General features: G+C 43.4%; 2 protein-coding genes across 2 annotated transcripts; one reads left to right on the top strand and one right to left on the bottom strand.

The window, feature by feature from the left end:
- The first annotated feature begins 606 nt into the window (after window positions 1–606).
- On the top strand, window positions 607–10,205 carry ftr82 (finTRIM family, member 82). The gene is made up of 8 exons (XM_061055872.1): window positions 607–1,365; window positions 3,900–3,995; window positions 4,307–4,540; window positions 5,519–5,678; window positions 5,769–5,825; window positions 6,029–6,097; window positions 7,873–8,439; window positions 8,471–10,205. The coding sequence occupies exons 1-7, from the start codon at window positions 775–777 to the stop codon at window positions 8,391–8,393; spliced, it is 1,728 nt and encodes a 575-aa protein (XP_060911855.1). The 5' UTR covers window positions 607–774; the 3' UTR covers window positions 8,394–8,439; window positions 8,471–10,205.
- Window positions 10,206–10,954: 749 nt separating this feature from the next.
- LOC132988456 (scavenger receptor cysteine-rich domain-containing group B protein) lies at window positions 10,955–24,719 on the bottom strand. Its single transcript, XM_061055871.1, has 12 exons — window positions 24,337–24,719; window positions 21,279–21,418; window positions 20,234–20,266; window positions 18,666–18,704; window positions 16,509–16,811; window positions 16,316–16,384; window positions 14,746–15,060; window positions 13,476–13,544; window positions 13,149–13,217; window positions 12,745–13,059; window positions 11,923–12,012; window positions 10,955–11,833 (listed from the first exon to the last, which is right to left on the bottom strand). The coding sequence occupies exons 2-12, from the start codon at window positions 21,412–21,414 to the stop codon at window positions 11,517–11,519; spliced, it is 1,755 nt and encodes a 584-aa protein (XP_060911854.1). The 5' UTR covers window positions 21,415–21,418; window positions 24,337–24,719; the 3' UTR covers window positions 10,955–11,516.
- Between the last annotated feature and the right edge of the window lie 1,644 nt (window positions 24,720–26,363).

Here is a 26,363-nt window from a genome sequence, read left to right as displayed (position 1 = left end):
CAGTTACACACGAGTGACCCGACTGGTCTGACTGGACTCAGTGCAAACACGGCCGCTCTGAACTCTTGCTGCTCTTGGACAAACAACCTGCAGCACAGTGAAACTTATTTTTTCACATCTTTTCTGTGATGATGTTTGAAATTACCTCGGAACTGTGCTTGGGCTCAGAGACTCTCTGTGTGTGTTTGTTTATTGGGTGGTCCCGTAAATTCCTACAGTACCTTAGGCAGCATTTATGTTTGTCCGACTATAACCGGTTTGAGACAATGGCGATTCTGTGGGACAACAATAGGTGGAAATCCAGCTGCCGAGAAGTGTGTGCGCAATCCGTCCACATGATGAGCCACAGGAGAAATGTGAGAATAAAGGAAACTGCGAGGAAGCCTTTTCGTTTCCACATTAGCTGACACTTCTTGTGCTTTTTACATTTCATTCATTCTCTCTCTCTCTCTCTCTCTCTCTCTCTCTCTCTTTTGACTCTCCTGTCTGCCCTCCTCCCTCCCTCCCTCTCTCTCCACCTCTCTCTCCCTCCTTGCTCAACCTGCTTATCTGAACTGGGCAGGGCTCGATACACTCACAGCACAGGGGGAGGGCCTTGTCTGCTTTCAATCAATAACCTCTGGAATTCAGAAATACAAGTAGGTCCTGTCTCTGGCAGGCTGTAACACACCGTGGAGGGCGGGCTCCCAGGCACACTCGACGACGGCTCTTTCTGCTCCTGGCTTTCTCTGTGAGTGTTTCCTCAGGCCTTGACTGTGTTGTGAGTCCATCACAATGGCTGACCACACTTCTCCAGACTACTTCAGTTGCACCCTGTGTCAGACCCTCCTGAGGGACCCTGTGGCGATCCCCTGTGGCCACAGCTTCTGCATGGACTGCATCAGCGGCTACTGGAATGAAGCTGACTACACAGGGATTTACATCTGCCCCCAGTGCAAGATCACCTTCACCCAGAGGCCTGTCCTGAGGCCCAATGCTACTCTGAGCATGGTGGCGGAGAAGATCAAGAAGAGCGGGCTGACCCTTAACCTCAGCACCTCCCAGGGGAACATCTACGCCGGGCCCGGCGACGTCGCCTGTGATTTCTGCTCTGGGAAGAAAATGAAAGCTTTGAAATCCTGCCTCAACTGTCTGGCGTCCTACTGCGAGAAACATTCAAAGCCTCACTACGAGTCAGCCACCTTCAAGAGGCACAAGCTGGTGGACGCTCTGGCCAACCTGGACAGGAAGATCTGCCCGCAGCACCAGAAGTCCCTGGAGCTGTTCTGTCGGACGGACCAGATGTGTATCTGTGCTATCTGCACAGTCAGTGAACACAAGGGTCACGATATTGTGTCTGCTGAGGCTGAGAGGGGAGAGAAACAGGTAAGAAGGGCTCCTGGTCCTAGATATTTACATTTTACAGCCGACATAAATAAAACCCTCTTCAAGGGAGCTTTTAAGAGAATGAAAGTGGGAGCAAAGGTCAGAGGAGACCCTGTGTCTAAAGGTTGATCCTTTTTAATACACTGACTAAGTATGGGTACAGACCAAATGTGGTTCAGGAGGGTTTGAAAAATCAATTCCAGTCTTCTTTTTAGAGAATGAAAGTGTGATTTCCCGCTCAGAGAGGTCACCAGTGACACTGTTTGTAGAGACTGATCCTTAGAATAGACATAATACATTCAGGTGTGTCTGCTTTTTAGACAGTGAAAGTGAGATTCAGAGATCTTGTTTCTGGAGATTTATCCTCTAAAAAAAAGACTACATAAGTTCAGATAGAGTTGTTTCCGGCAGGATCTGCAGAGAATGTTTTATACATGGTCAGACAGATATGAGGTGTTCCTGTTCGATTGATAGACCTCGTTCCATGAAAGTATAGAGGGGGAAAGTTTGGTTCAGGACGTGTTCGAATTAGACTTTTCAGTCAGCTGTTTAGAGAACAAAAGTGTGACTTCAGAAAGAAAAGGTACGCCGTGACCCAGTTTCTAGAAATATTTCTTTGAAACACGCTTTCAGAAGGTTTTAAGAGACTAAAGAGCGTGATACACGGTCAGGAAGATTGTTGTGGAGGTGTGAGAAAACTAAATGAATGAACGCCTTACATCAGGTCAGACAGATACACAGTGATCCTGCTTCTAGGGATGGATCAAATAAACCAAAGCTCGGAAATATGATGCTTCAGATGCTTTAGAAATCACTTCAAGTTGGCTTATGAGAGAACGAGGGAGTATTAGCAGGTCAGGAAGATAAGCAGAGATCCTGTTTCTAGAGGTGGATCATTTAAAAAAAAGACTAAACGTGTTAAGGTGCAGGAAAGGTAGGATTCAGGGGGGTGTTTTAAAGTCCGCATCAGGCTGCTTCTGAGAGAGTGAGTGGATTATTTCTGTCCCTCTGTCTGAGGATGGATCCTTTAAAAAGAGTTAAACATAGGGGGGATAGCATTGTGATTTCAGGTCAGACAGTTCACCATGGTCCTGTTTTTCAAAGGTGTATCCTCTTAGCAGTCTGAACCCTTATAGGTAGAGGAAACGTGTCATTCGGGGGGGTCGTAAAAATCAGCTTCTGTCAACGTCTCAGAGAGTGAAAGTGTGATTTCAGGTCAGACGGATAAGCAGAGATCCAGCTACGTGAGAGAAACCACAAGCTGAAGCTCCTCTGCCCACCGCTGAGAACGTTTACAGACGTAGTAACTTTAAAATAAAAAAGTGTAATCCTTGATTTATTAGAAATATGTAGTCAGCGTTTGAAGCTGAAAGCAAACAGGCTGTTTTTTTTACCCTAACTCTGCTCTCAAACTGGCAGCTGTACTTTGACCCATTTCGCCAGCGCTATCAGCTAAACTGGCAGCCTTTCACCGCCAAAACAAATCCAGCTCTCTGATTAGCTGCAGGAACGCCGGGGGAGTGTCTCCAAGCAGTTATCGCCTTTTGAAAGCGGATTTTTTTTTTCTTTTTTTTTTTTTACTCCATTGCCCAGAGAATGTTGTGTTTTCCAGCTGTGGGATAAACACACAGAAACTACAAACACACACTTCATGTCTGCTTCCTTCTTTTGGTTCCCACCTGTGGGAGTGGATCAGTAATGATGCAGGAATGTCAGGGAGGGGAGTCAAGGCCCAATCACATTGTCGTTACCACGGCGACGGATGTTCAAATGACTCACCTGACTCCTCGGCTGTAAAGCAGCAGATAAGAGTGTCAACAGATACTGCAGGATAAATCTCAATGATGGCTTCTCTGCGTGAGTTATTTATCTACGAGTGTTTTTATGGCAGCCTGAAGGAATTTTTAAGGTCATGATGGAGTTGTAATTCAGTTTTTTTACTCCAGAAGTCTGGTTTCTCTCATCCAAAAATGTACAACCTCAATCACACATCTCACTCCATCTCCCGCTCTCTCTCTCTCTCTCTCTCTCTCTCACTCCCATCCCCCTCCTCATGTTCTCCCTCCCTCCCTAGATTCCCCACATTCCTCAAGCTTATCTTGAAGAATGGGTCGGTGGGCTTGAGTAAAGGCTGAATTAGAAGCCCCTCTATTCTGCATGTCAGCGCTGCATGCACCTTGAAACATCTCTTTAAAAAGTCAAGCAGCGGTAGATTCACATTCCTGACGTGAACTGAATTCCATAACAGATTTTTCTCCCCCACCAACTCTCCCTGTGAGATGAAAGCCAGCGGTATTAAGAAGATATTCTTTGAGCAGGGTTTATTAGACGAGACGAAGGGCCTCCCCAGATATTCCTCCATGAGAAAGAATGTTTTTACTGGAGCTACAAATGTGAAGCTTGAAATCTGGTACAATAAAACAGCATGCCGTTCGACTTCTACTTCTGCAGAAATTAATTAAGAGAGAGTAAGGGTGGGCGTGCATGCTAAACAAAACAAAAAAGTGTAGCATGATTTTTTTTTTTGTCTGCAGAAACTCCTGGGAATCTCCCAGGCTGAGATCAGACAGAAATGTCAGGAGAGGGTGAAGGAGCTGGACGAGCTGAAGACGGCCGTGGATTCACTCAAGGTCAGTGAAGTCACCTGATTTAGAGATCCTCCTTTTGAGGTTTTTAATTTCTAAAATATAAAATACAGAAAGGGAAACATACGGAGAGTGGTAAAGAAGACGTGAGCACCTCGGCAGTGCTCAGGAAGTGAACTGGCACCTCTCCAGCTAATCTCTGCGCTGGCTCCCAGATCACAGATTTTAAAGTGTTTTTACTCATCTACAAGTCACTGACGGGTACAGGCCCAGAATACATTTCTACTGCCTCGCCTAAGATGTCGACTGTTGCCGTGTTTTGTAAAACTGATCTGTTGATCTTCCCCTCTGTGCAGAACTCGGCTCAGAGAGCCATGGTGGAGAGTCAGAAGATGTTCGAGGACATGATCCGCTCCATTGAGAGGATGAGGTCAGAGGTCACCAAGCTGATTGGAATCAACGAGAAGGCGGCTTTCAACCAGGCCGAGGCTTTGATCGAGAGGCTGGAACAGGAGATCGACGAGCTGAAGAAGAAGGAGACGGGCCTCAAGCAGCTGTACAGCACCGAGGACCACATCCACTTTCTGCAGGTAACAGACCGCTTTGAGCCGACGCACGACTCAATAAAGTGCTTTTACTGCAATGTAAATACTTTATGGCCAACTTGTTATGGCCTAAATAACAAAGTTCATGGTCTAATTAATATAAGAAAGGATATTATAAGAAAGGAGCTCATCCAGCAATCACAATCACTACAGAAACCTCACAAAATGACCTTCGATGGCCGACCGGTCTTGAGGCCAAAGACAGATTTCGAGTACTACAACACTAATGTGGGTTTGTGCTTTTGATTTGAAGAGGATTTTTTTTAGATATTTTCACTTTTTGTAAGACATCGAGGACACAGAGAGGAAGTGGAAGAAAATAAATGACGGTGTGTGACGTAAGAGGTCACATGACCGGGACCGAACCCTTAAGATTGTGTAAATTGTTCTGTAACCACCCAACAGACAAGACGCTCCCTTTTTGTGATTTTGAATGAGACACCTTTCTCATCATCATAATGATCATTACAATCAATCAATCAAGACAATTAAGTCCTTTGTATACATCAGACACAGTCATTTTTAAACAAGTAATACAGGAGGTGTGAGTGGCAGCTGTTATATTACTCACAACTGTGAAATCCAATTTTCCATTCAAAGTGTCTCAGTTTGTGAGTCCAGAGATCTTTATAAAGTTTAAAGGTCACATATTATTCAAAGTCCACTAAAGCCCTTCCAGAGAGGGGGCGTGGTCAGACACAGCTCATTTACATATTTAAAGGTACAGACACAGAAACAGCCTGTTCTGAGCAGGGCTGAAATAGAGGGGTTTATAGACATGATCAAATACAGGATCAGAGTGGATTTAGAACAAGAAACTTCACACACATGTTTTGAGGAGCTCTGAGAATTATTTAAACTGGTTGAAGAGGAGGAGGATATGTGACCGTCAACACCTGGACAACTCTCTCTCAGACAGTTCATCTTGATGTATATCTTTCCCGCTTTTCTTTTACCCATCAGAACTTCAACTACCTGTGCACGCCCACTGATGACGGCTTCATCCCCAAAGTGACTGTGAACCCCGACTTCTCCTTCGGGGCGGTGAGGAAAGCTGTGGCTGAGATCAAGGATCGCCTGGAGGAGTTTGGCCGAGAGGAGCTGCTGAAGATCTCTAAATCAGGTTCGACTGCTCAGCAGCAGAAAACACTAAACATCTACAGTATGGACAATAAGATAAGTTTTTCTAATACGATTGTGTTCCGTCTTCTAGTGAACGAGGTGCCCGTGTACACGACAGAGAGCCGGACGTTGGACAGAAGGAGCAGAGGTGAGCGCTGTCACGTCCTGCAGCTATTTAAGGTTGTAGGTGGGAGGTTAATGATTGTTTAGGTTGATAATGTAGAGCAAGGCACGGCACAGAGCGATTGCATCATAGAGTCTGAGGTTGAAACACATCATCACAGGCATTACAGGCATGTGTCGGGGTGTGTGTAGTTCGCAGCGACCTAACTGTGTTTCTTTATCTTTCAGGCAAGGAGGTCATGACAGTGGACAACACTCCTCCTCCCGAGCCGAAGAACAGAGCAGATTTTGTGAAGTGTAAGTGCGTCTTTGGCTTGAGATGAACCATTTAGAAACTGCTGTTTGCTTAGGGAAACATTTTATTTACAAAAGGTAAATAGCAAAATATATGATCCTTTACAAAATGACAGTAAAAATCAAGAGGACGAGACACTGCCTCTAAAAAAACCCTCGTCTGTCTCTTCATGTCATGTCTGTACCACAGACTGTGTATTAGTAACAGCCGCCTGAGAGTGAAGCCAAAGTATTTAGAGCTCCCCCTGCAGACTGGCTGCTGCACAGCTCCTCCTCGGGTCAGACTCAGAGTCACACACAGTCAGTAGTAGTAGTAGTTTTGCTTTAGTAAGTTATTTGATCCGCCTCCTTGCAGCGTTTTTTTACCGCAGAGTAGAGACGGAGAGACAAGAGGTGACGCGTATCACTCACTTAGACCATAACGCTGGGAAAGTTGCGGCCATAAACAGGGGGATAAAAATGAAACTACAAATTAATTGAAGTTATTGGTTCTTTTAGAAAGAGGCGTTTTCCTTCTAATCATAGTAATGACGTGGAACAATAGCCTGTCAGTGTTGGTCTTGATTTAAAATCCGGGTCAAGTCCAAGACGGAGACAAGACAGATTAAAAAAGCCTTTGATTCTAATACTAGACCGGGACCTTCAAAAATTGGTCTTGAGACCAAGACCGATTCTGAGTACTTCAACACTAATTATGGCGTCATCAAGAAGCTTAAAAAGTGAAAAAAGAAAATGAAAACTTATTAATGATGAGCAGGTGATGTTTCACTTTTATACATTCATCTGAGTCTGTGTTTTCTAAGAGAGGATGAACATTTGTTTTAAATGTTTTAAATGTTTTGCCAGGGAAACAAATCTTGTTGCAAAAAGTCTCTGCTGCTGTGGTTCCATTTTTAAGGACGTATTTTAAATGAAATTGCACGTGTGTGTGTGTGTAGTAGAGGGGAAGTTGATTAACTCTCCAACACAGTAGATGGCGCAAATGCACCTCAAGGCTGGTTGCTACTGCTAATAGGAGACAGAAGAAGAAGAAGAAGAGGAAGAAGTGTACAGTTTGATTAAGTTTTGCATGTTTTTGAATTAGTTTGGTGGTGTTGTCGTGCAGTGTTTGTTCTTATTTGACTCTTTGATTTATTCTCCTTAATTGTAAGTAAGTAATTCCTGTAAGTAAGTGCTAAATTTCCTGAATTTCCCCTCTGGGGATCAATAAAGTATTATCCTATTATCCTAAAGGTCATTATTAAATGTAAAGCCGTTTTCACATCTGCACTCCAGAAAATAACTAGATAATTACATGAGGACTGCTCCGGAGATTCTCCTGACCTGTCTGTTCACATATGCTCCTCACAGCGGGAGTCTATACCGTCAGACAGGATGCTGTAATGAGAATATTTACAACAAAAGAATGGAGAAGAACATTCTGGAGAATAGAAAACATAATGCAGCCAGTTAATTACATGCCCGGAGATCGTAGCGGTCGAGTGCAGACACTGTACACTATGCAGCAGTCACAGTATTGAAACGTCACTCCCCCCTCCTATTGGCTTGAGCTGAATTCTCTGGTGAATATCCTGCTGCGTTCTCACATCAGCTCACTTGGATTTGCTGCGGAAAAAATGGAGAAGCTACGGGTGAAGTCAAATTGGGCTGTTTGCGTTCACATATGCAGTTCCTCCGGCAAACATCCTGAGTTATCCTGAATTTCTGCAAATGTGAAAGCCCTATCTGACTGTTATTAACCCCTTAAACTAATGAAATGATTATCTCTCCTCCTGCAGACTTCTGCCAGCTGAAGCTGGACCCGTGTACAGCCTACAAGGAGCTGTACATCTCCGAAAGCAGCAGGAAGGTCATCCGCACCAGAGACCTGCAGCCCTACGGAGAAAACACGGAGAGGTTCGACAGCTTCGCTCAGGTGCTGTGCAGGGAGGCGCTGTCCGGAGGCCGCTTCTACTGGGAGATCGAGTGGAGCGGGGAGTTCTCCATCGGCGTGGCCTACAAGAGCATCAGCAGGAAGGGCAAAGGCTCGCTGTGCCTGCTGGGATATAACGACAAATCCTGGAGCCTGCTCTGCTCCGACACGGGCTACTCCGCCTGGCACAACCGCGTCGACAAAGCCATCAACGCCCCCCACTCCCCGAGGATAGGCGTGTACCTGGACCACGCGGCGGGCGTGCTGGCGTTTTATAGCATAGGAAACACCATGACCCTGCTGCACAGATTCGAGACCACGTTTGTTGAACCTCTTTTTCCAGGCTTCGGAGTGGGAACCTCCGTCAAGATCTGCAACATCAAGTGAACACTGAAACTTGAGCTCTCTCTTCCTCCCCCCCCCCCCACACACACTCACACACACACACACACACACACACACACACTTTCTCACGACTTACAGCAACACTTCCTGGATATATAAAGGCTATACATATATATATTTTTGGAACTTCTTTAAACTCCACCACTCCACATAACTGAAGTTCTATCGCTTAATTTGTGTCCCTGCCAAACATGTAAATAGTTTTTCTAACTCTACACATCACTCTTTTTTGCATTTGTCAAATCACATGCTGATAGATTTCTATGTTTCATTGAAAAGCATGATAACTGCATAACCACTGAGTAGCTACAATATAAAGAAAAGTGTTATTCCCTTTATCACCTGATAATACCTGCAAGATAGTAATTGAAGATGTCAGTATCTATTAAACCTCTAAGTGTTATCTGTTCCCACATAAAGCCCACTTAAAGTTCTCTTACAGCTACACAGTATACCGTAAAACTTCTAATAGAAGCCCCTCCCACTTTAAGGCCCAGTCCCTTTCACTTGCCTGGTGATGCTGCACGTTTTGACGAACAAAGGCAGGTCTCGGTCAGAGGCTCCTGTGCAGAGGTGGCGTGGCCGCCGCTAGTAATTTGATTGGCCGCCCCAGGTTCCACCCCAAAACTCTTAATATGTGATTGGCTAATAGCCCTGTCAGAGGCGGGACTTATGTTGAAACCAACTACAAGGTCTATTTTTACTAGTTTTCTTTACATATCAAAGCAGCATATTTCTGTTTCATAAGACAGGCGCATGTGAAAGTAATGCACTCTGTCTTACTTGCAATGAACTACCTGGCGATGTCTCGGGACCAGAACATTGTAAGTGACACTGTGCATGCACTTTTTTAAGTACTCTAAATCGTGTCTTTGAACACGCCTCTCACCACAAAATAAGCTACTGTTGCCATTATCTTGTGTTCTAAAGTAGAAAGGATTGGTGAGGTTAGAAAGGGTGAATCATTGATATTTATTGGTGTGTGTTTGTGCGCACATCACGCTTCAGTCCACGTCCAGCGCTGCAGACGTCTCAGCGCCCCTGTTGGGTCACCCAAGTCAAAAACAGTGTGGACACGCCCCTGCTCCTACGCGATCAGCGTTGAAATAATTTGTGGATCAAAAATAAGTACAAATAGCAGCAAAAAAAAGCAAAGATGAACTTCAACATCTGTCCAAGAAACACAGAATAATGCTCGCATGTGATTCATTTAATTTTGATATTGACATACTACTTTTGTGCACAGTAAAATATTGTTTCTGGTGTAAATATACAATTCCATCTTTCCCATCTTTGCTGTGCACGAGTTTGGTTTGACGCTTGTCCCAAACTAAAGCGGGGTCATTTTATAGACTGAAGTGAATAACATAGCCTGGGCTTTTATCAGAAGTTTTACGGTAATTTCTCCATAAAGGGAGTCACCCCTCTCTCTGATAACAGGTCTGTTTGTGTTTCATGAGCCATTACATTACATATATTCATTTATCTGAACCCCGTTATGATCAGTAAGAGTTCTTGTTGTCCATGTTGGTGCGTAAACGTGTGTTGTGTTCAAGTCGACACATTCAGAAGAACATTTCACTCTGTCCTGTTTTCACATATTATCTAATCGTTGTCGTATCAGCTGTTAAGTTTGCTCACAGTTTTGTTCACTTGGACTAACCTTTATTTAATTTTATCTACATGTTCTTAAGTATAACGGACATCCAGAGAATAATTGGTATCAACAAAAAAGACTTCTTTTGTAACAAAATTGTTCATTAAAAGTTCGAAATAAAGAGCTAAAAGAAAGAAGAGGTGTTCGTGTTGTGTCTGTCTGGAATGTATTTATCCAAAGGGTTCAATATCTCATTGGATTTTTAATGCATCATCAGACAAAATTACGATTTTAACCTGAGCTTAAAGTATTTTACTGTAGTGTAAACCACTTCTATCCAGTAGGAATAACAAAAACTTCCATCCAGCCATCACCTATACCACTTTTTCTCATTCGGGGTCGCGGGTGAGAGGCGGGGTTACACCCTGGTCACCAGCCAATCACAGGGCTGACATCTAGAGACAGACAACCAGCCACACTCACATTTACACCTACGGCTCAATTTAGAGTCACCAGTTAACCTAACGAGCATGTCTTTGGACTGTGGGAGGAAGACGGAGTACCTGGAGAGAACCCACACATGCACGAGGAGAACATGCAGACTCCACACAGAGAGGCTCCTGTCAGAAGGGGATTCAAACCAGGAACATCCTCGCTGTAAGTCAACAGCGCTAACTACTGCAGTACCATGCAGCCTGACAAAAACATCCTGCTCTGAAATCAGTGACAGCACTGACAACATTCAGGCTCCCTCTGGTGTTCAGTCATAGACACTGCACCGAAACGCAAAACGTTTCCTAAGTCATAACATTTATAGTCCGTTAAATCCACAGCACAGCTCTGTTCTGATCTCCCAGGATGCATCAGAAAATACGTTTTTACATGTTTGGTATCGTGAGAGGGTAGACTCTGATTTAACTTCTGCTATTTTAAACCAGAACAGTGGTATCAAAATATACAAACATTTATTTTGTCACATGTAAAAGATTATAAGTTACATTTATTTTCCAGATGGTTTACAGAACATGGTAGCACGTCATTTATATGCAGAACACAATATACCGTATATTCACAGGATAAAAACATATTTAGTGCTAATGTCTTTTGATTTGTGGGTTTAATTTTTCTCAATGTTTCTGTTTTAATCCTAAAGAAAAGTCAAATTTCTTCTCCGGTAAAGCTTCCTGTGTCATCAGAGAATCACAAACATTAAATATTTTTTAACATTTGGGGCTGAAAACAGGCGATATAGAAAGTTCAAAATGTTGTTTTCTCGTCAAATTACCAAATAAAAACTTTTTAAATCATATATTTACTTATAAAGTGCTTAATAGGCATAGATAATTAATAGTATGAAATCCTATATTGTCATATTAGTTATTTTGTATGTTGTTGGTGGTGAGGTAATTCTTTAGCACTTTGAAAGCTGATATTTACATATTGTATACAAGTCCTATTTGCACGCCCACTTCCCCAAAAGTGGAGATGGGAGTGTGTTTCTGCTGAAATCACGACAGTGAGCAGGTGACGCCGGCATCCTCGGTGTGGTCACAGTTGTGCATTTTCCAGGATATATGGGAGCACTCCTTCAGCGAGGCCTCCTCACCGCTGCACTTCAGATTGTCCAGCAGGATTGTTCCCGTACCAGGTCCGAAGAACGCCTCCCCCCGAGCCACGGCGGCGTCTCCGCAGCCCATCTGGCGACACACCACCTTGGCGTCAGGGAGGTCCCAAGCATCATCACATACCGTACCCCATTCAGAATTGGAGAACATCTCCACCCGGCCCTCGCAGCGGTGCTGGCCGTCCACCAGTCGCACCATTCCTGTAAAAACAAAAAGAGTCACTAAAATACTGATTCTTAGTCCTTACTGACACACAGAGGTGGATTTGTGCTGTATGTATTTAAGCTACCTTCAGAGGGCGGTACGATGGTTGTGGTGGTTGTGGGTATCCTTTCCGTTACTTTGGAGTCACGTCCGTATCCGATGTAGAATTCAAAAGCTGAGAAAGGCAGAGGAGAGAAGAACAAAGGAGTGATGCGTCTGGTGGTTTCTGGACATATTCAGTAAATATCAGGTTCAGCTTCTTTAAGGCCACAAAACAGAGATACACTTCCTGCAACATTTTTTCAAGAGCAACTTGTCGTGAATTGTTTCTCTGACACACCAAGCAGACGCCTTATGTCTTGGCCAAAAAGTTGCACTTGAACACACCGCAAAGACTACAGCCAACGATCAACCACCACGTATGTTCTGCACACGCGTGAGATGAAATAACTCTCCATGACAGCAGGCGGTGGTAGACCGTTTCTCTGATACCAGAAGACCATTTTCACACCGCTGTCGGTCACCACTTGTATTATAGGTCGCCTACTAATCCAGAATAATGTCTGATAAAAAGTTGAAAATGGGGCTTGCGTTGTCTTTTAGTGTAAAAAGAAAAGAAGAGACGGAGGCGACAAATGAGGGGAAACCGCACTAATGGATGAAAGCATGGATACTACAGCGGCATGCTCAAGGGGCTTTCCTGAACCTGTGTCGAGAGCTGGAGAGAAATGAAACCTCCCAACAGCCAATCAGAGAGATTCATCTCACCGACCGACACTGTCAACATAGATAGCGGTTCGTAATACAGACATTCCCAATGCTCAGTGTTTCTGTTAAATAAGAACGTGTCCCTAGTTAAACCTGCTTTTGCCCGCCGTGCTGTACGAGCGATCCCGTCAGGACTTACGTAGACATATCACTCCGGCATCCTCGTGATGGCCACAGTTGTGCTGACCCCAGCCCAGGTGTGAGCACAGAGACAGATCCCATTCGTTGCCGTTGCACTGCACATTGTCAAGCAGGATCGGGCCTTGACCATAGCCGAAGTAGGCCTTGTCTGTGGCCGTTATAGCCGGGCCACAGCCAAGGATCCTGCACACCACGTTGGCGTTGTCCATGTCCCAGCCGTCATCACACACCGTCCCCCACCGGCCTCGGAATAAGACTTCCACACGGCCCTGGCAGCTGCTGTTACCGTTCACCAGACGGATGGATGGTCTGCCTGCACAGGGGAAAACAAACTCCATCGCTTAAAAGTCAGATATTTAAAATAACTGTATTTGTTTTTAAGCAGCAGTTGAACTGTTGTACCTTTTGTCTGAGCAGTTGTTGTCATGGTAGTTGTAGTCGGTGAATCAGTGACTGGAATTTCCTCCGTCGCTGGACAGAAAATGATCAAAGGACAAAGTGACTTGATGCCTCAGACTACCTTGTTAGGATGACCTTCTTGTGAGGATGCAGACAAGCATGTTTTCTCATAAATCCCTTTTTTTAATTGGGGGGAAATGTCTCCCCCTGGTGGTCATTTGGCAGAGTTACACATTCAATTTATCAAATGGAATAAAACCCATCTTATCCAAGAGGTAAAAGTCAGTGTGTGCTCTCTTACAGATGATCTGTTTTATTCTGTTTGTTTACCTTCAGTGTTGACTGTTACACGGATTCCACTCTGGCCTTCTGTGACTGGAGGAGGTACAGTGGAGACTTCTAAAGAGGGAGACGTTAGAGCACAACATTTTAATTAATATAGAGGACAACATCCACAATTCATCTTTTTACTAGAACTAACAATACTTGTGACCAACAGACACCATACTACTTTCATAACAATCTCTTTCATTGTCCTTTTTTTGTTTCCACCAAAATAAATGAAATATATTTGGCATAACTTATCTATGCCCCAAGATTACTCCCTGACATATTCTTCAATTAGGACAGTGGTTACTAAACTTTTTCTCCCCGTCCCCCTTTGGCAAATGAAAATAATTCAGTGTGACACGTCCCAAACCGAAGAAACTGGCAAGTGGCCTTTAAAGAGGAAGCAATTAATTGTGACAATGCAACATGAAACTTCCAAATTTGTTACATCGACACACGACGTAGATTAAGCCTAACACAAACCAGGAAGTCCTCTCACAAAATGTACCGTGTTTGCTAGCAATGAGAAATGGTGTGCATTGGGAATAACTGAATTAGGCTAACCTAATTTTGAATATTGACAGAAGTAAGAAACAAGTTCACAGTAAAGAAGAGCCACTATAGTAAATGGTGTTCATGGGGTTTCTTTGGATGGTAATGCTACTGTGTTAGCTAACGCACCACTTTGGTTCTGACTGAAATAGCGAGCTACTATTCTCTGGTTCAGCCTGATTTTGTACAGTTTTGTGAACATCACCTATTGAGACTAAGGGGCTCAGATGCTTTGCAATCTAATGACATTCTCTTTGGTCTCAGCCATGCGTAAGGTTAAAGTTAAAGCTGACCTATTCTGATGATCAACATTTTTAAAACTCACATATAGTTTAACTATGCTGGATGTCAAAATTAAACTAGGGCAAAGTTTCAGACCATGAGGTAAATGTTTGTTGGAGTAATCCCAGGTTAATTCTGCAGAGGGCGCTAACCAGCTTGTTCTGCAAATTGCCAATGAAACCAAGAATTTCAAGAGGCGGCTCAAAGCCTCTGCGTTAACTGGTGACAGCTCTTCCCCCAGCACTGGAGAGTAGCCCCAGAGAGCCGACCAACCAGAAGAAAGTGGGCACGTTGGGAGGGGGCCTTAAAGAGGAAGCAGCTGAAACAAGCCATTTCAGGCAGAGGCTGAATTGAGGGTTTTTACTGACGCCAGTATCAGATAAATAAGGAGGTTTTTGAGCTGCAGATCCAGCAAAGCTGACTGAGATAAGCATACCTGCGCAGGTGACCCCAGCGTCTTCATGGTGGCCACAGTTGTGTTTGCCCCAGCCGAGGTTGTTGCAAGAGTACAGGTCCGCCTCATTTCCTTTGCACCTCACGTTGTCCAAGAGAATCAGGCCGGTGCCAAAGCCAAAGTAGGAATTTGTGTGCGCAGAGATGGCACCGCCGCAGCCTATCTGTTGGCATACCACCATGGCGTTCTCAATGTGCCACACATCGTCACACACCGTCCCCCATTTCCCCTGGAAGTAGATCTCTACACGGCCCTGGCAGGAGTTCTGTCCGTTCATTAGACGGATGGTGCCATCTCCTAAACCAAGAGGGAGAGCGAGAGGAAGTTACAGCAACTGATGTTGAATAAATTTCTGAACTTTTTGTTTATAGACTCTGAAGGTTTTGTTCTTTATTGATGTTTCATTTAAGATTTGATGGTTTGGGGTTACCAGACAGTTTTAATAAGTGCTAGTTTTAATGCATGACTGTGTGAGACTGAGGGGAAAAGTCAATGTACGTCGATACAGAGAAAGGAAATTGGAGTGGGCCTCAACCAGGGTTGTTGTGTAGTTTGGGATTTTTCATTAGTTTGATTTTTGTTTTCAATTTCAGTTTAGTGTTAATTCATTTTTAATGCTGGTTTGTTAGTTTAGATCTCCAACCTGCAGTGTTGTGATGTATTTCCAACTCAAACGTGATGGAACCAATCACAAGATAGAAGGCGGGACATAACGTTAGGATGACTTTGATTGGATCATTGGCTTCCAGTGTGTCACTCAGTGTGTTTGTCCAAAACTAAGGACATTTTTTCTCTGTAATTTTATTTGATTTAACTTCAATCTGTAAACACACAAAACAGTTTCAGTTGGTTCTTTTTTTTGTAAAGCCTCGTTATTATTGTAGTTTCAGTAAACATGTTTTTGACATTTTATTTCTGTTAACGATAAAAACTTTTGCGTAGACGATACAAATAGTGACTCAAGATAAAAACAGTTAAGGTGCGTGTCTGATTTTGGCCTAAGCACAGATGTTGTCATGTTATGCATTGGTCCAGACAAAAACACACCCTTCATTGACGCTAGTCCACCTGAGGCCTCAGGTGGACTAGCTTCACACGTCACAGGTTAAATAAATGGGATTGTGTTGAAGTTTCTCAATGATCCTCTCGGGAATTAATGAAGACAAAAAAAGACACAAGGGAGGCCACAACAAAGGCGGACCCAGCAGACAAAAGGGGGCGGCTTTGAGTCCTATTGAACCTGAAGATGTCCACAGATACCATCCTCAGTATTACAAAACAAACCTTTGATGTTGCGTCACATTTGGTGAAAGTTTCGCAACACTACATAGAATAACCATGAATGCCTGAAGAATACTTTCACCAGCTAGTCGCTAACTTTGTCTCTCTGCATTGTGTGTGATGGAAAACTGAGAATGAGGGATGAGAAGAAAAAGAAACCTAAAGTGCTAAAAGATGCTACAAGAGCTTTGTTGAAGAGGATAAATGAATCCCACTGGAGTGTCTGTTTGTCTGTCGCCTGGTCTCATAGATAAAACCAGGGAACACTTACGTAAGGCAGAGTTCTCTCCGGGAGGTGTGGTGCGATCCTCAAAACCCTTTGCCCCCGGCACGGCTGGTTCTGGCAGCAAAATGAAAAGGAAACAGGAATATTACTCACTGTGTTCTTTTTTGATTGCAGGGTATGACACGAGGAATGATTGGTCATTATCTCGCTCAGCTAACAGTTGCATAAATTGCTTTACCTCTGCAGGTAACACCCACGTCCTCATAGTGGTAGCAGTTGTGGATGCCCCAGCCCAGACTTCGGCACTGGCTGAGGTCAGTTTCACTCCCTGAGCAATCCACATTATCCAGCACGATGAATCCTGAGCCTTGTCCAAACTTTGAGCTGCTGCCCACTGCCACCGCCACACCACAGCCCAGCTGCTGACACACCACATTGGCATCGACCATGTCCCACTCATCATCGCACACCGTGCCCCAAGAGTCGTTGTGGCGCACCTCCACTCTGCCCTCACACCTGTTGTTTCCATTCATCAGTTGTACTTTGGAGAGATAAGCAGACAGCATCAGTCAGAGTCTGCTCTCAGTCAGTTCAACCACAGTGTTGTTCATTCTTTTAAAGTGGAATGAGGATGTTCAGGTTCTTAAATTATGACTGCTATCTCAGTAAAGCAATGTTTGTGTTTAACAGTTTAATTGATAGGAACAGCAGGGGTGTGTCCAGATGGGTTGCGTGGACCCCCCTAGAAATCTGATCGGCCACCCAAGGTGCTACCCAAAAGATCCTAAACAGTGATTGGCTATTTGCCCTGTCAGAAGCAGGACTTGTGTGACAACCAACTAATAGGTTTTTTGGGGGGCTGCGAGTATTTTTCTTGACATATCAATATCTATTTCATAAGTCTGGCTAAGTAATGCACTCTGTCTTATTAAATACAACTATGTTTTGTTGCAATTAAACAGTGCAAATTTTAAATAATTTTAAGGTTATAAATTCATATGTATTTGTGTGTGTTTGTGTGCACATCACACTTCAGGCCACCCTGGATTAAGTCAGTGCCCCAGTGTGGCCTCCACAGTCAAAAAAGTCTGGACACGCCCCTGGGTCACAGGTCACATTACCGAACATCAGTGTGCCGATACAGCGTGAGAACAAGTCGGAGTTATGAAAAGGGCTGGTTATATGCACATCACAGGTGCAGGGGAAAATAAAAACAGCAGAAAGAACAAGAAGATGAGGTTACCTTTGAGAAAAGAGAACGAGCACCAAACGGTTCTGATCTTTAAAGGCAATCCTTTGCACAGTGTTTTTAATGGACTCTGAAGGTCCTTCAGTGAGCGAATATTGATGCCTCAGTGATGCTCCTTCAGTGAGCGGCTAGTGATGTCTGTGTTCTTCTAAACAACTCAGGGGCTCCTTTGTTCAAGCAGCAGTACAACATTTAAATAAACATGTCTACCCATGGCTCTGCTTCATTTCTGTAAATTATGTCTCAAATGGTTTTAAATGTGTTTGTTATTTATGTATTTGTTGTGTATTGTTTTTTGTGTGAATTGGCAGGTGGCAAAATAGTTTTTCCTAATGGGGATTAATTCAACCCTAATTTCTTGCCCCATTCATCTCATGTTTGAATGCGGGCTTTCTTCTGGTTGATTTGTAAACAATGCACTTTTTGTGATATCTGGTATCATGAAGACATTGCTAAGCTAACCTGTCCTGAACATGGCTCATTGCAGATGTAAGAACTGAAGAGGCTAGCTTTACGTATATTTGCACCAGGTGATATCACTGTATCATCTGCATACTCTTGAGTATTGATCTTTTTGACATGCGTTAGGCTTACTCATTCATGCATAATGAGAATAGAATTGGTCCGAGAATAGAGCCTTGTGGGACGCCAACAAGACAGTCAAGCTAAGGAGAACTAATGCTATACTTTAGCTCCCTGTATTTCAATTTTTTTTAAGGACAGCACCAATACAGAAAGTCTGAAGCTCATTTAAGCTCCACTGTCTGAGGAATATATAACAACATTTTTCTATGAGGAAAGTAGAAGAAAGATTGATATAATGACAGTTAATAGCAAGTAGAAAAAAATCCCTCTGGACACAATAAGCCACATGACTCTCTGGAAGTGAGTGAGAAGGATGCGGGAGGGTGGGAGGTTACATAGCAAATAATTGGGGATTAGGAAAAAGGAGAGCTGGGAAAGTGACCTTGTTTTAAAGCGCTCCAGGCAATGATCTACCTTCTGTACTCTCTTTCAGTGACACACAGCCAGCAACTGATAGGTTTTCTTGCCATGGCCTGAATACAGACATGTTTTTCTTAACATAAGTGTCTAGGTCGGCGTGGGGGGGTAGGAGGTGGAGGTAGGTGTCTAGCTTATGCTTACCTTGGTATTGTGTCTTCACAGGGGGTTGTACACCAGTGGCTGCAACAGCACAGAAAGGAGACAGAGAGAGATAAAGAGTTATGATAACAATTATTTAAAGGAGATTTAGCCTTCGATAGTTACTAAATATCTACTTTATCTATGTTCCTGTAACACGAGACACAGACTGAAACCACAACAGAAGGAATGTTCAGACCATTTAGTGCAGGTAAAACAAGATGTGTTATCTTAATACTTATTGGTTTCAAGCCATGCTTGCAGAATTGAAAGATCCCTTGACTTTAGAGAACCCCACTAAGACATAAGTTTGTAGTTGTCATATGTGATACTTGGTTTCCCACAGGATCTTTTTTTTTATCTTGCTGATCATTTGACGTTTGGTGTAGTGCTACCATGGGTTCAAAATTGAATTGGCCAAATAACAATAGGCTCATGAAATCCTCTACTAAAGCCCATCAGCTTTAGTCTAATGATAATATGCTTAATATGCGTAATGCAGTCCAAATTCAAAACATTAGAGAACTGTCTCCCCCCGCTCCCTCTTCTCTAGAGTCGATGCCATGTGGTGGACACTGAAGCTTCAGTGTTTATCCAGCTCTGCATCGGTCTGTAAACCTTTCTGTGTTCTAACCTCTCTCCATTTTTCAAAAGCATCTCCAATATTGATCCTAGTTTGAGCACGTTTCTGCTCGTGGAGCTTATTAGAAACATGCAGAGGCTTTTTAGGTCGGGTACAGTCACTTCTATCTGAACCACTTCTCTTGCCCACTTCCATCGCTGCAACACCTGTTGGTTTGACCTGATAACTGCTCTCATATCTGGAGAACTGAGGGGCGTCCAAAACGGCTGTGTGTTGGTGTCTTAAAACCGTCTACCTTCTCTGGTCCAAACAAATCCAGATCATTCAGGAGCAGAATCTAAAGTTAGAAGGAGGACATACTGGCTGCTGCATTGTTGTCAGAGAAGCCAGCACTTCAACATAACATGTTTCCTTAATGTCTGATCATATAGTAAGGTCACTGTATCATTTCATTCAGTAGATATCTTACTGATTGGACCTTCAAAGTCAAATTTAGAGTCAAATACAGTGGCTACCGGTAATTGACAAGTTGCTACAATGATGTCATCTAAAAAAAGAAAGAAAAATTAATATCCAGCCTCTTGTCCAAATGTTTTCACTTCTGGCTCACAAAAACCAAGGTGGTGATGGATTTGTAAAACAAAGGTCACCATACATATCTGAGCTTTCATCTTTGTTTGTCACATTTCTCTGATGTTTTGACGCAACACATAGTTTTCCCATACTGGAAGATTCTGGACTTGTATGGAGGTCAGTCTAACACCTGAAGAAATACGTCTCAGGTTTCAACACCCCAGGGACTGTTCTTAACATCACACCCAATATGGGTCAATTCACAGGCTTCTCCCATTTGTCTGAGACAATGAAACATGTACATTACACATACAACTTCTTGTTTTAGGATCAAAGGGTCTGTAACACATCTGTTTATGATATCATGTGCAGGGTACATCTTGGGTCAGATCATGTGTTTTGGCGGATTACTTACTGGATACAGCTCGTCTGCTTATTTTTACGTCTCCTGAAAGACATGCAAAAAGAAAAAGCTATTAAGGGACACATTCGTTGGCTTTATCAAGAGACAGAACCTATTCACTAATGTCATCACATTTGAATAAACATGCTTCCTCTTTATTTGTGGCTCATGTCCAGTGAGGCCCATTGATTGCTGCTTTCTACAAAATGCCTCCAGGGCTTGTAAAACAGACCAGACAGTAACAGTGGACAAAAGCACTCATCTACAGGGAGCTCAGTTGCAGGTACACCTGGTTCCTGAGCACTATTATGCCCAGAATATGTGGATACGCTCTGACACATAAGATGTAATATCATGTGTGCAATAAAAGTTTTTTTTTTTTTTGGTTAAAGGCAAGAACATGTGAGCGTGTTGAATGCTTCTGCAAAGCTGGGAACCGATTTTCAGTCTTTATGAAAACAAGCCTCTGATCCTGAGCCAGGAAATGGAAATGACCCATTATGGGAAGGATAAAGTTTGCTTTTGATAAGATGTTCTATCGAAAGTGTTTCTTCTTTGCCACTTTAGGGTAGAGGCATACGCGAAGGTTGTCATGTACAACCACTATGGATGAATTTGTGGCTACCACTTCAGGCTACTGTTTCAGATCAATAAGGATAATAATGTTATTTATTAAATGACAATTAGCCACCAAAATGCTTACAATTTAAAGAGGTGAAGACACTGAATGAAGCTGTGTCCATTTATTATCAGAAGCTCTTCAGCAAACACAGGTGAGAGATGAGATTTATTTATGTTTCTCTTCAGGTCTGATGGACTTTAAAACTAGATAGCATGCATTTTCTGGGTGCATTGTTGTTGTTTTTTTTTTACAAAGGGTTAAACTTGAGCCTGTCCTCACAGCAACATTAACACTCACATTACATTCATACGGGGCCATATCAAAATACAGATGATAATATACAGGCTCTAGAAAACAAGGAACACCTCCATCAAAATGCACTTTCCTAATCGCAAGTGGTGGTCTGTTTGGAAGGCAGCTTTGAGGGACACTCACCAAGTCGCAGCAGCAAACTGAGGGCCACGAAGACGAGGGATCCCAGCAGGGTAACCAGGAGCCAGACGGCTGGGTTCCAGCACCTGCACTCGCTCTCCACCGCACGCTGTCCTCGCATGGTTGCCTGACTGACCATCCGCCTACAAATACACACATTCACATACGGTCAGACCTGAGTGTAGCAGACAGCTTTCTACTATCACAGAAAACAATCACTATTTTCTGCCCTGGTTCAGAGTAGCCTAATTATAGTATTGGATTGTTTTCTCTAATGGCGCCTGCAGCTGTTGTTAATGTGTTGTAGTAGGTATTGATGGTAGTCTTGGGGTGAGGCCGGCTAGTGTGTGGCTCAAAAATAAATAATTTCCTTGTGATGCATATCGCTCCCTGTGGACATTGGAGAGCTGTTAGGAAGTTATAAACAAAAAGAGACATATAAACACCAGTAACAGATTCTCGGTGAGAGTCCCACAAGATGTTCCAGACAAGGAAGTGTGCCGTCAAAACTAATCCCCACCAGGAATAGAGAGTCCAGTTACACTGCTGTTTTATAAGCACAAAATGACCGCTGTTTACCTCTCAGGCAGCAGCAAATAAGTTGAAGTCTGTTCGCAGTATTATCGGACCTTCCCATTCCAGCACCACCAACAGCTGGTGATTTCTTGTGTTACAGAGGAGGGGACAGCCACCTGTGGCATGGGGTCTGATAATCAAGGGGATTTTCCTTCTGTCAAAGATTATTGGGGGATTCACCAACAATCACTCAATGATCCGAGAAAGATAGTGAGGTCAGACGGTGGATTCCCTACATTCTTTTCAAATGAGAAGCTGGAGTGAATGACATTTATCTCACACTGCAACGGGATTCAAATACTTCTGTAGTATTTATACAACAGCAAAGTCCAAGAATGTGAGGTTTGCCATGAGCGCTGAGGAATGGGGATGCTACTGTTACCACTTCCTCTCAAGAGGTATATCTGGAGTATCATTGATTAACGTTGTGTTCAATTAACAACGCAGCAAACAGTTTGATCAAGACGGCTCCTTAGATCAAGCAGTAACTACCCACACACTCAGGTGATGAGGAGCGACTCTGTGTTAACACTTTACAAGATTGCTGGGACAAAATGTTTTCTTTGAAACAGTCCAGACCCGATCAGCTGCAGAACTCGTTGTATTGGCCAAATCCAATGAATCAATAAATTATGAGAGTGTGTCTGTATGTCTGCCCTGTGATTGACTAGTGACCTGTCACGGGAACCCCTACCACCCAATTACAATAGGTCCAGTCCCCCACGACCCTAACTGGGAAAAAGTGGTATAGATAATGGATGGATGGACTAGTGTATGCTGCTTGTGAAAACATTGTATACTAGCATGATCACGTTAGAGGTTATCCAGTTGTACTGAATATCAGCAAAGCTGTGATTATCACACAAATAGAGAGAGAGTCACTATGGCAGTGCAGATATTCTGTATCATCTATATTTAGTCGTACAGCACCGATTCATAACAAATGTACAAAAGGAGCAGGACTAAAAAAAAGTAGACCCAACTCTTTGGACATTTTTCCACCATGATCAACATTTAGCAAAGTTACAGTGGCGAGGAAAAATTTCCTTTAAGAGGCAGAAACCTAGGGGCGATGGTAGTCTAGTGGTTAGTCTGGCGCCCCATGTGCGGAGGCTGTAGTCCTCTAAGCCGACCTGATGTGGCTCCTTTCCCCGCATGTCATTCCCCACTCTCTCTACCTGGTTTCAGACTCTATCCACTCGGGTTGTTTGTCTCTTGGCCGATGCAGAATTCCCCCTGACCTTACCCAGGAATGTGTATTGGGGATGATGAGGGGAGAATTTGATATTGGCCCCTCGAGATAGTGGACATTCCGAGCCCAGGGGGCACAAAAAGACATTTCTGCTTTCTGTGGTCCCCATCGTCAGGCATAAACGCTGCTTCCTGCAATCTGTCACTAGAACCCTCCAAAACGTTTAGGCACCTGATGACACTGCAGGGGCGCCTCTCGTCTCCTTGGAGTGAGCGCGGGGGGACTGGGCTGAAGGGTGGATGTTCAAATCTTGACTCACAGCACCGCACACATACAGTTATTTACAACTTTTATGGGGTCATTATGTGATACAAAAGACTTTTAAAAAAGTGGCTGAAGGAAAGCTGTCAAATTTGAGTTTGTCTTGTCCCAGCCCTTTTCCTTAGTGGCCGTTGCATTGTCTCAAAATGTGCAGCCCAGAAGGCCAGTCGCCCACAGAGAGGTCATTGTGCTTCCTATTGGGAGGTGGGGATTTTAACACCTGCACAGTAGCTCAAGAACCATGGCCGTCTCATTTGCACACTGTACCAACAAACCACTCGAAACTCCGGGACAAATGGCTCAGTTATGAGGGATGAAAAATAATCTAGTCCCCAATGTTATGTTTTTCAATACTCCATTCATACGAGGATGTAGCGCAGATCCGCTGGGGAATAATGTCGCCTTTTGTGTGTCGGCTCTGCTTCCCCTCCCTTCTCACTGCCCTGCGCTGAGAAATAGCTGAAAGATCTCGGCCTCGCAATGTCCCTCGATGTCTGAGATACACCGAAGAAGTTAGCACAGAAACTCAGAGAATATAAAGCTGTTTGAAGGATGCATTGTTAAACAAAGCCTTTAGTGAGATATACGATTTTCTGCTGAGTCTATTTGGTGTTTTCAAAAAATCACAGAATAAAAACACATTTTTGGAAGATATGGGGATGTCATTGTTCAGTAATAATCATCATTTAAGGACGAAACAGTCGTTAAACATCAGCATTTATAATACAGTATGACCTTAAATGAAATGTCTGGCATGCACAATAAATTATAAAAACATAAATGTCTTCGTTGACCCCTGTTTCTGAGCTCTATTTTGAAGGTTTAGTTGAAGCAAGAGCAACTTAAATGACAGAGAAAAAATAGATTTAAAGACATGAGCATTCACTGAAATGTCACAGAAGTATTTAAGAAATGAATATGATAGTCAAACTATGAAGATTAAGAAAAACCAATTAATTAAAAAATACTTACCCGTTATGAAAGTATTTATCGTCACTCACAACAACAAAAATTGAATAAAAATTAATTTGGCTTCCTCACCCCAGAAAAAGTACAAAACATCCCAAGAGCTCAAATAGGGAGAGGAATTATTCCACAGGTCAAACAACAAACTCAGAAAGTAGATGTAGAAGATGAGGCAGGAAAGTCTCTAATGCGCTCCTGGTATAAGGTCTTACATCTGCTTAACCCTGCCTGACTATAAGTACCCGGGTCCAGTGATAGAGATTACGTAAAACAATAAATACCACAGTATTTTATGTTAATATTCTAACGCCCCTGTACCTGTCTGCGCCATCTAAGAGAAGCAGGAGGGGTCAAACAACAACAAAGACAAAACAAAAGAGGATGAAAGCTAACCCTTCACTGGTACCCCTGCATCTCCAGTTTCAGGTAGCGCTCACAGAAGGTGCGGTCTTGCTCATCTCTGCACACACTCACAGAGGGACGCAGGGCTGGGGCTCAGCTCGGTCCTGTGTGTGTTTCAGTGTGTGTGTGTGTGTGTGTGTGTGTGTGTGTGTGTGTGTGTGTGTGTGTGTGTGTGTGGATAGGTCTCGCCCACACAGCAACAACTGAAATGCAAAAGACAAGAAATTACTATGATTATTATGTTCATCAGACGATGAAAACAGTAGTTTGTGGAACGCTTTAGAGGTATTAAAACCCAACAGTTCAAATAAGAACTGGCGACAGATGAATGATACTAGATCCACCAGTGACGGAAAAGTCAAGGCAAGCCAACCATGAACTGGTTTTCTGCACATTGTTTAAGTCTCATGAAATGTTATCAGTATGGGTTTAATTTAGCCTAAAAGTCAAAGTAGTGATTGTTACAATCTCATTTTTATTACCAACATCTTGATCTGAACTTTGCATCCCTAAAGAGAAGTCGTCCATGTTCCATCATTCGCTGCAGTCACACTTGTTTACTTGTTGCCCAAAGAGTCTCTATTGAGCTGCAAAGAAGCTCATGTTGTGGTAATATTTCAGACATTCAAGATTTTCCTCTGTTCTTTCAACTGCATGGGTCCTCAGATGGAAAAGCCTGGGGCCTCTCTGAAGTGTTGCTGGAATTGCTTCCAAATGCTAATCCTTCCCGGGCCGTGGAGAAACGTGCAGGCTGTCTGCGGCCATTGACAAGCTTTTCCAAGGACCAATTCAGGGCTCCTTCCTGGGGGGTCAGTACAAAAATACTGAGATTGTATTACACTAATCTGAACCCCAAGGATACTGAGAAAATACAACACAACACAACACAGCATCGATAACAGATTTAGCAGGTACTTGTCTTGACTTGAAAACGTATTTTTTGCTTCAGTGTGTTAGCACTATTTTTTAAAGAACTAGCCAAAGCCCCAGGATACCACGAGTAGTGTTGTAGTCAAGACCACACCAATCGAGACCAAGACATACCCAAGACCTGAGTGCTCCGAGACCAAAACAAGACCAAGACATTTAGAGATCGAGACCAAGACAAGACCAAGACTAAGGCAGGGCGAGACCAAGACCAAGACCAAGACCATAAATATCAGTGAAACGTCATCAACTTGTGTGCATGTCACTCACGTTTGAAGTTATTCGTTCTTTTAGAAAGAAGCATTTTCTTTCTAATCACAGTAATGACGTGAAAAACTAACCTTTCATTGGTGGAGTCCACCCAGTCCGAGACCGAGTTATGTAATGCGTTATCTCAATGCTGTTATCTCAGGTTGCAGGGGTCTTTAGTTTTAACATGACCCAGATAATGCAGGGTGACATACTTCTGCCTTTGTCTAAGACAGTTTTTTTAAATAGGTCATGAAGACTGGAGGTATTTTGTATCGTAAGTGTTGAACAATGACCCAATTCTGCCAATAAACACGTCAACACTTAGACTTAAAGAAAGAGCGTTTAGGAATAAGTGCCCACTGTAAACATTAACAGACGAAGCCTGAGTGACGTCACCCGTCTGTTCCTGCAGGAGGTGCTGGAGTCCCATCGATGGCGGCCTCCATGCTGGA

The sequence above is a fragment of the Labrus mixtus genome, chromosome 14, assembly GCF_963584025.1.
Source record: "Labrus mixtus chromosome 14, fLabMix1.1, whole genome shotgun sequence".
NCBI lineage: Eukaryota > Metazoa > Chordata > Actinopteri > Labriformes > Labridae > Labrus > Labrus mixtus.
This window is presented reverse-complemented; position numbering and strand designations above follow the sequence as displayed.